This window comes from Ranitomeya imitator, chromosome 4, assembly GCF_032444005.1.
Source record: "Ranitomeya imitator isolate aRanImi1 chromosome 4, aRanImi1.pri, whole genome shotgun sequence".
NCBI classification, from domain to species: domain Eukaryota; kingdom Metazoa; phylum Chordata; class Amphibia; order Anura; family Dendrobatidae; genus Ranitomeya; species Ranitomeya imitator.
Genome location: NC_091285.1, coordinates 385,568,021 through 385,577,847, shown reverse-complemented (window position 1 = coordinate 385,577,847; position 9,827 = coordinate 385,568,021). Strand labels below are relative to the sequence as shown.

General features: G+C 42.0%; 1 protein-coding gene across 1 annotated transcript in view; it reads right to left on the bottom strand.

Moving 5' to 3' along the window:
- Nucleotides 1–7,277: 7,277 nt before the first annotated feature.
- NUDT5 (nudix hydrolase 5) overlaps nt 7,278–9,827 on the bottom strand; it is a 60,859-nt gene continuing 58,309 nt past the window's right edge. The window contains exon 10 of the mRNA XM_069765215.1: nt 7,278–8,252. Coding sequence (XP_069621316.1) covers nt 8,140–8,252 — 113 coding nt within the window. The 3' untranslated portion in view covers nt 7,278–8,139. The remainder of the gene's footprint in view (nt 8,253–9,827) is intronic.

Here is a 9,827-nt window from a genome sequence, read left to right as displayed (position 1 = left end):
TAATGTTGTGCTTAAGGGCCTTAAAACACACTCTATATATCTGGACTGCAAGCTGGTTAGTTGGTCCTGACAAAAGTTGGGAACGGGTGGGCCAGTCCATAGCTTTTATGCCTTCATCTTGCAGGAACTGCTGACACACTCCAGCCACATGAGGTCTGGCATTGTCCTGCATTTGGAGGAACCCAGGGCCAACTGCACCAGCATATGGTCTCACAAGGGGTCTGAGGATCTCCTCTCGGTACCTAATGGCAGTCAGGCTACTTCTGTTTGAAAGGGTGGGTGTCTTATTGGGGGCAGGGGGAGTAGAGATAAGTTGTGGTTCTAAAGTTCTGATTTGCATATCCTGTTTTTCCTTTCTGTAAATGTTTTAAATCACTAAAAATGCACTTGATTTTAAAAAAGACTGCATGTAGTGTTTGAAACGCATCTGCTTGTAATATATCCCGATTTCTTTTACCTTTGGAAAATAAAGAAACCTACATTTTAATGTCTTCCAACTGGAAGCTGGATCAATTCTTCTCCTCCTGCATATCAACACACACAATGAAGCATGGACATTTGAAGGGGTTGTCTCATCTCAACATATTAAGGGGGTTAAAATAGAAAAGTGCTTGTAAAAACAAGCTACTTGTTATTAAAAATCCACACGGTTCTCAAGAATACCAGATTTTTCTCTTTAGTTTTCCCGCTATCGCTGTAGTGTATTTGAGCTGGCAGGATTCCTAGGCAGGTGGTGCAATGGTTGTATAATTGCTACAGAGCTTCTCCCTGCCCCTCAGTGGTAAGTAGGAAGGTGGTCTGCGGCAGAGCAGTGCACTCCTCAACAATGACCTTGAGAGAACTGGCTTCTAAGCTTAATTTATTCAACTGAGAAACACATTGCCTACAACATGTGCTTAAATAGCCCAGATTAGTTAACTCTGATCCTAGGGCATAGAGCCGGGCCCCATTGTTGGTGCACACACAGACACAGAATTGTACGGTGTGCAGGAACAAACTGCTTACCATGAACCACTATTATGGTGAGGGACATTAAGGGGTTCATGATCCTCACTATATCCCATTGTTGAATCTAAAATTCATGCTAGTTTCAAAATGAATTAATTTGCTGTGCAATAAAACAACAAAAAAAAGAAAAAAAAAAAAGGATGTAAGGATGTATAAAATATGCAAGCTTTTGCAACCCACGTCATCAAAAGGGTCCTCATAATTGCAAGTCCTAACACTAAATAGGACAGCTCATTTAGGACATACAGGTCCTTCTCAAAAAATTAGCATATAGTGTTAAATTTCATTATTTACCATAATGTAATGATTACAATTAAACTTTCATATATTATAGATTCATTATCCACCAACTGAAATTTGTCATGTCTTTTATTGTTTTAATACTGATGATTTTGGCATACAACTCCTGATAACCCAAAAAACCTGTCTCAATAAATTAGCATATCAAGAAAAGGTTCTCTAAACGACCTATTACCCTAATCTTCTGAATCAACTAATTAACTCTAAACACATGCAAAAGATACCTGAGGCTTTTATAAACTCCCTGCCTGGTTCATTACTCAAAACCCCCATCATGGGTAAGACTAGCGACCTGACAGATGTCAAGAAGGCCATCATTGACACCCTCAAGCAAGAGGGTAAGACCCAGAAAGAAATTTCTCAACAAATAGGCTGTTCCCAGAGTGCTGTATCAAGGCACCTCAATGGTAAGTCTGTTGGAAGGAAACAATGTGGCAGAAAACGCTGTACAACGAGAAGAGGAGACCGGACCCTGAGGAAGATTGTGGAGAAGGACCGATTCCAGACCTTGGGGAACCTGAGGAAGCAGTGGACTGAGTCTGGTGTGGAAACATCCAGAGCCACCGTGCACAGGCGTGTGCAGGAAATGGGCTACAGGTGCCGCATTCCCCAGGTAAAGCCACTTTTGAACCATAAACAGCGGCAGAGGCGCCTGACCTGGGCTACAGAGAAGCAGCACTGGACTGTTGCTAAGTGGTCCCAAGTATTTTTTTCTGATGAAAGCAAATTTTGCATGTCATTCGGAAATCAAGGTGCCAGAGTCTGGAGGAAGACTGGGGAGAAGGAAATGCCAAAATGCCTGAAGTCCAGTGTCAAGTACCCACAGTCAGTGATGGTGTGGGGTGCCATGTCAGCTGCTGGTGTTGGTCCACTGTGTTTCATCAAGGGCAGGGTCAATGCAGCTAGCTATCAGGAGATTTTGGAGCACTTCATGCTTCCATCGGCTGAAATGCTTTATGGAGATGAAGATTTCATTTTTCAGCACGACCTGGCACCTGCTCACAGTGCCAAAACCACTGGTAAATGGTTTACTGACCATGGTATTACTGTGCTCAATTGGCCTGCCAACTCTCCTGACCTGAACCCCATAGAGAATCTGTGGGATATTGTGAAGAGAAAGTTGAGAGACGCAAGAGCCAACACTCTGGATGAACTTAAGGCCGCTATTGAAGCATCCTGGGCCTCCATAACATCTCAGCAGTGTCACAGGCTGATTGCCTCCATGCCACGCCGCATTGAAGCAGTCATTTCTGCCAAAGGATTCCCGACCAAGTATTGAGTGCATAACTGAACATTATTATTTGTTGGTTTTTTTGTTTGTTATTAAAAAACACTTTTATTTGATTGGATGGGTGAAATATGCTAATTTATTGAGACAGGTTTTTTGGGTTATCAGGAGTTGTATGCCAAAATCATCATTATAAAAACAATAAAAGACCTGACAAATTTCAGTTGGTGGATAATGAATCTATAATATATGAAAGTTTAATTGTAATCATTACATTATGGTAAATAATGAAATGTAACACTATATGCTAATTTTTTGAGAAGGACCTGTAGATTCAAGAGAAATCTCACAGAAAAAAACCCAGCCTTACCACCACCAGGTCAGATGACAAATACACTTGTAAGGCTACGTTCACATTAGCGTTACGCTAATGTGCGTCGCTGTTGCGTCGGCGACGCGCCCCTATGTTTAACATAGGGGACGCGTGCGTTTTTTTGTTTGCGTTTTTCGACATGTGCGTCGTTTTCGACGCTAGCGTCGGACGCACGAAAATGCAACAAGTTGCATTTTTCGTGCGTCCTTTTTTCGTCAAAAAACGACGCACGCGTCGCAAAACGCAGCGTTTTTGCGCGCGTTTTTGGTGCGTCACGCGTTGCGTCGCCGACGCACCGGCGCGCAACGCTAATGTGAACGTAGCCTAATGGCTTGTTTTCACTTGCGAGGAACACGTCCGTGTCTCGCAAGTGGAAACGAAGCTCTGGCGCCGGCACTCCAGAGCAGAGCGTGCGGCTGCATAGCAACACATGGAGCCGCACGCTCCGCTCTGGAGTGCCGGCACCAGAGCTTCGTTTCCACATGCGAGACACGGACGTGTTCCTTGCAAGTGAAAACAAGCCCTACAATGCAGGAAACTCCCATGATAAAGGCAGGAGCAGCACAGGTGCATCACACCATATTGTGTATCACCCGTACTTTCCCCTCCATGAATTTGTAGGCGTGTGACATTTCTCTTGAATTTATATCTAATGCACTAGTGGGACATATCATGAAAAAAAAGCAGTTTCCATCACTTTCTAGTTTGAGGTTGAGTTGTGTGTGTGCGTGCGGTGGTTACAAAGTGCAAATGCTTCCACTGCGGTAGAACAGAAAAACACCTTTATAAGTCATTTGTAAACTGTCACTTACTGTATTTTAAAGATTATAAGACGTACTTTTCTTCCCAAAAAATCTTGGGCAAAAATAGGGGTGCATCTTATAATTTCTTGAATTTCAGCAGTGCGCAAGGTCTGTTAACAGTTTGTGAAAGCCCAGCACTTTTCCAATGTGGTGGAGTCCAGGAAAATGGCCACCTTCGCCCGTGCGTGCACAGATTGAGATCTAAAATACAGATACGCTGACTCTGGCAACCATTTTTCCCAGGCTCCACTGCATTGAGAAGCATGGAAAGTGTGGTGGCTCCCGGGTTTCACAAAATGTTGGCAAAGACCCTTCACTGTCGAACATCACCTCCTACCAGCCTGGGGCTCGCAGCATTGCCTCACTCCTACCTCTGCCGAACACCACTTTCTACCAGCCTGGGGCGCACAGCATCTCCTGTCTCCGCCATCTTCCTGCAGCATCGACCCTGCCACCTGGGGCCCTGATCCATCGCTGCAGCTCCGTAAAAGCAGATTATAAGACGCACCACCATTTTATGAAAACATTTTTCTCCTCACAATTTGTGGTGTGTCTTATAATCCACAAAATACGGTAATTTCTGGATGCATCATTCATGTGACTGGTGCAGGACTGAACACCAGTTTCTCCACCGATATGACTAATATCCTGGAATCTCAGTACCAGACACAGAACACAGATGAGATTACATCCATGTCGGTACAGCTCACAGTAGCAGGTGTTCTCATTCTAAAGTTTGAGACTAAATCATAATATTATAGCCCATAGACGTGCCATCAATTTAGTATGAAACCATTGTAATTTTATAGCATTTATTTTCAGTTTAAAGTAAAGAAAATTTTTTTGTTTTGAATATTCTTTAATATACTGTATATAAAAAGTTCCTATGTGGAAAGAGTGTATTTAAGCCAACATGGAAAAAAAATGGCATTAGGCTTTACAATTACCGTGTATAAATGTCAAGTACTCCCATACAGTATGATCTCAATAACATTTCTTACTTTACACTTTGTAGTGCTTAGAGGTAGGGATTTTCTGTGTATCAAAATACTGAAAGATAATCCATGGTAGATGTTACAAACAAAAAAAAAACAGCAGCCACAGAACGCATCCATTACCGTCAAGTCTTCAAAATTGAAAATTATAGATCCTAGGATCTCAGCTGTGCTGAATAATTAGGTTGTCCATGTTTTATATATTGATGAGCTATTTGTACAATAGGTCATCAAAATCAGATCAATGAGGGCAGACACCTAACCCACCAACTGTTTACAGCTGCCAAATGTGCACAACCGCAACACCACACACAGTATTGGCCTCTGACAGGTACTGCAGCTCAGTTCTTATTCACTTCTATGGGAAGGTCATCAGTATAGACACCCTTACTAGTGATGAGCGAGAGTACTCGTTGCTCGGGTTTTCCAGAGCACGCTCGGGTGATCTCCGAGTATTTGTTAGTGTTTGGAGACTTAGTTTTCATCACGGCAGCTTACCCTTTAAGCTGTAAAAGCAGTATTATTGACCTCCTATGCTAGTAAAACTGGCTCTGCTCTCCAAAGAATGCTCATTTTCAATTTTGATGAAAAAAAAAAAAGTTAGGAATACATGGCAACTTGCATCCGTGCAACATGCAATCGCAATTTTGCATTGCTACCTTTTAATTATAAAAGCACTCAAAGTTGTTATACTCTCAATATATTTCAGTCATATTATATAGAGCTGTGTATTTACAATTACTCATTTTGCCCTTCTACCAAGCTAATTCTTCTCTTTTCCATTAAGTGTTTGACATCACATGATTAAAGGGAATCTGTCACCTCAAAATTGGCCTATAAGCTAAGGCCACCGCCATCAGGGGCTTATTTACAGCATTCTTTAATGCAATATATCCTGAAAGATAAGGAAAAACAGGTTATATTATACTCACCCAGGGGCGATCCCGGTGCAGTCCGGTCCGATGGGCATCGCTGGTCTGGGTCCTCCCATCTTCATGCGAGGTCGTCCGCTTTTTTTTCTGCCGCGGCTCCGGCGCAGGCGTACTTTGTCTGCTCTGTTGAGGGCAGAGCAAAGTACTGCAGTGCGCAGGCGCCGGGAAAGGTCAGAGAGGCCCAGTGCCTGTGCACTGCAGTACTTTGCTCTGCCCTCAACAGGGCAGACAAAGTATGCTTGCGCAGGAGCCGTGGCAAGAAGACAAGAAGAGGACGTCATCGTATGAAGATGGAGGCGCTGGACCTGGACCGCGATGCCCATCTGATCGACCCTGGGTGAGTATAATATAACCTGTTTTTCTTATCTTTCAGAATACATCAGGGGCTTATCTACAGCATTACAGAATGCTGTAGATAAGCCCCTGATGCCGGTGGCCTTTGGGGTGACAGATTCCCTTTAAAAACTGACTAGCTGAATCCTTCTAAGCTCTATGTAGAAACAAGAAGTCTATTTACTCTGCATAAGTCATCATTAGAATTACAATTCTACATCACTGCAAAGTCCCTGGCAGAGGGAAGTAGTTAAGCATCTGGGGTCAAAAGTTTAAGAGGAGGTGGAGCTGGGCTACCAGGGACTTTGCAATGATGTAGAATTGTAGTTCTAACGATTTCTCATGCACGGAAAAGACACTTCCTGCTTCTACATAGAGCTTAGAAGGATTCAGCTTGTCAGGTTTTAATCACATGATGTTATAGACCTAATGGAAAAGAGAAGAATTAACTGGGTAGAAAGGCAAAATGAGCAATTGTAAGTACACAGTGCTATAGAATATGATGATTGCAATATATTAGGATAAAAATTTTGATGGGAGGAGTGCTTCTTAAATGAGTTGCAAGTTATCAAACAGTTAACTATCGAATCTTGCTGTTCTTCAGCATGACCACATTGAATGCCTTCAGTTGTGACTGTCAGAAAGTGATTTTTTTTACAAGTTACAATGATTTGTACGACAGCTGTAGTGAAAATTAGAATACAAGTCTATACTTGGTATAACCATATTATACACAGTACGGTCATACAGACATCACATGTCTACAACACAAGCAAGTTATCCTTTATCTCCGATCATATGAATTTTTCAACACTTTCTAAATAAGTGCTACATGGTCATTATCTTTCTCTGTGTGAAGTCGATAAATTCTTCCAAAACCAGGCTCCCATGGTTGGTAGAAAAATATATTGCATAGAAAGGGTTGTGAGTGACCTCATGTCACCTTCATACACCAGAATGAGAAAGTTCCCACAATGAGTATTTGATGTTGCAGATTCTGCACCTATTGCGTTACTTATGTTTTTTCATTGCGCTTTTGAGTGTATTTGTATAATTTTTTAGATGCAGCAGTTTTTGTCTATTTTTGATGTGTCACGTTTTAACTAAAGCGGCTTTGACAGTCATGTGCATTTTAATATATTTTCAAAATAGAAATGCGCTAAAAAGGTATATGCATATTTTACTGGCGGATTTTTTGCTTCTAATACAAGCCTATGAAGAAAATCCACACAAAACTCAGTACGCAAGAGAAATTGAGGTGTTACGGATTTCAAAAACACCACAGGCCAGTTTATGAAGCAGAAAAAAAAAAAAAAAAAAAAAAAAAAGAAAAAGAATAGCACAGTGTGCATGAGAGGTCTATAAAGCCCATCAACCTTGCTGGAACTGTAAGGGTATGTGCACATGTTGAATATTTGCAGCAGATTTTATTACAATGTGGTTTTCTCCCGTTCATTTTCAATGGGTCAAAAACTGCTGCAAAAAAAAAAAAAAAAAAAAGCTGAAAGACTCGACTGCAGATTACAAAAAATAAATAAAATGCTTTGATGGTTCAAGTTTGCACGGAAAAAGTAAGCAGCATGTGCATGGGAGTTCAGAACTCATTCAGTTTGCCGGTACTGTAGAATGCTGCATTTTTTCATTAGTGTAAAAAAGAAAAAACTGAACAAGCCCTAAAACATCATTTTTAGCAGAGAAGACTCACGAAAAATGCATTGTTGAAACGTAACCTTAGGGATTGTTCATATGGAATTTTTTTTTTAAAGTGAAATAGGCACATGGTTTTAGGTGCAATTTTGCGTGAACACTTTTATGGGGTTTTAAGATATATTTTGCGCTATCATGCAGATTTTAGAGAACTCCATGTTAACATACCCTTAGTACTATAGAACCAAGGTGGGAACAAAAACTGAACGTGGTGGTGGTGGGATTACAAAACCTGCACATTTTTCACAAGAATTGCAGCAGTTTGGAAAGATGTTAAATACCTTTCACACAGGAAAAACACATAGCAAAACCGTAGTAAAATGCAGGAGGTTATGCCAAATATAAGACCATGGTATGTGTCGGGGTGGTAACAGGTTCACATTCAGTGGGCTGCTGCTCTTTTAAACAGAATGATTTAAGTGCCGAAACCGGGTCCACATCCAAAGTGAGAGGAAGCTTTTTATCCCTTCAGAAATGGCAGTTCATATGGTTTAGCCACTGCATGTTCCAGGGCCAAGGCGTAGGTGTAGACTCTGGCATCCACCACTAGCTTTTCATTTTTTTTAACAAGCTCTGTGAATACAATTAAACAGTTATTACATGAAGGAAAAAAAGGGTACAATATTTTCCATATAAAAACAGATCTGACACCAGATTATACAATATAAACACAGATCAGGACAAAAAATAAAATATAAAGATTCCAATGTGAAATGGTGATAAAGAAAAAAAAATGCAATTCCGCTATTGCTCCTTAGGTTGTCTTTAAAAATATAAGCTATCAGCATAAATTTGTAATGTAATGGAGCTGTAATACTGATTACATCGATACCTTTGGTGAAGAATAAGGATTTTTTGTTTTAGTCACCGTTAAAATCCTTTTCTCCGAGACGCTCATTGGGGGACACATGACTGGGGGTGTATGCTACTGCCGCCAGGAGACTGACACTAAGTAAACATAGAAAAAGTTTAGCTCCTCCTCCGCAGTATACACCTTGATACTGGCCGCAGGCAAACCCAGTTTGGTGCAAAAGCAGTAGGAGAACAAAAAAGGAAAAAAAAAAAAAAAAACATATCAGCATTAATACAGAAACAACATGTCTAGAAATAACCCCACTGACTGAAAAAGTCAGAAAAAAAAAATGAGAAAAAGAGAGCCATCTGGCTAACCGGTAGGGAGCTGTGTCCCCCAATGAGCGTCTCGGAGAAAAGGATTTTACGGTGAGTAACACAAAAATCCCTATTTCTCCTTCGCCTCATTGGGGGACACAGGACTGTGGGATGTCCTAAAGCAGTCCCTGGGCTACCGTTGTCTGAAGAATCCTTCTACCCAGACTTGCATCTGCCAATGTCTGAGTGTGGATATTGTAGTGTTTGGAAAAGGTATGCAAACTAGACCAGGTTGCGGCCTTGCAAACCTGTTCTGCTGAAGCCTGGTGGCGAAGCGCCCAGGAAGCCCCCCCACTGCCCAAGTGGAATGCGCTTGGATTCCGACCAAAACTACGCCCTTGATGCGGTAGGCCTCCTGAATAGCTGATCGTATCCACCTGGCCAAGGTTGATCTCGAGGCCGCAAGCCCCTTCCTGCGACCCTCAGGAAGGACAAACAGCGCATCTGTCTGCCTGAAAGGTGCTGTCCGTGAAATGTACCTACTGAGCGCTCTCACTAGGTCTAACGTATGGAGAGCTTGTTCCACACGGTGCGATGGCGCCGGACAAAAAGAAGGCAAGACCATGTCCTCGTTAATGTGGAACTAGGAAACCACCTTTGGTAATAAAAAAAAAAAAAAAATAGGCCAAGCACCTCCTTATCTTGATGGAACCGTAGAAAAGGAGCCCATCAGGATAGGGCAGCCAGCTCAGATACCCGTCTAATTGAAGTAACTGCCACAAAGAATACAACTTTACAGGAAAGGTACGGTAAGTTAAAGAGACGTCCTGAAGGGGTTCGAAAGGAACTTCCTGCAAGGCACTTAAGACCAGATTAAGGTCCCAAGCATCCAGGGGAGCTCTGTAAGGTGGAACCTTGTGAGCTACTCCCTGTAGGAAAGTCTTCACCTGTAGATTAATAGTGATCCTGTAGTGTACTCGGTGCAAGCCCTGAATCCAGGCCAGTTTGGAGAAATGCAAGAATGTTTGGGATGGAGTA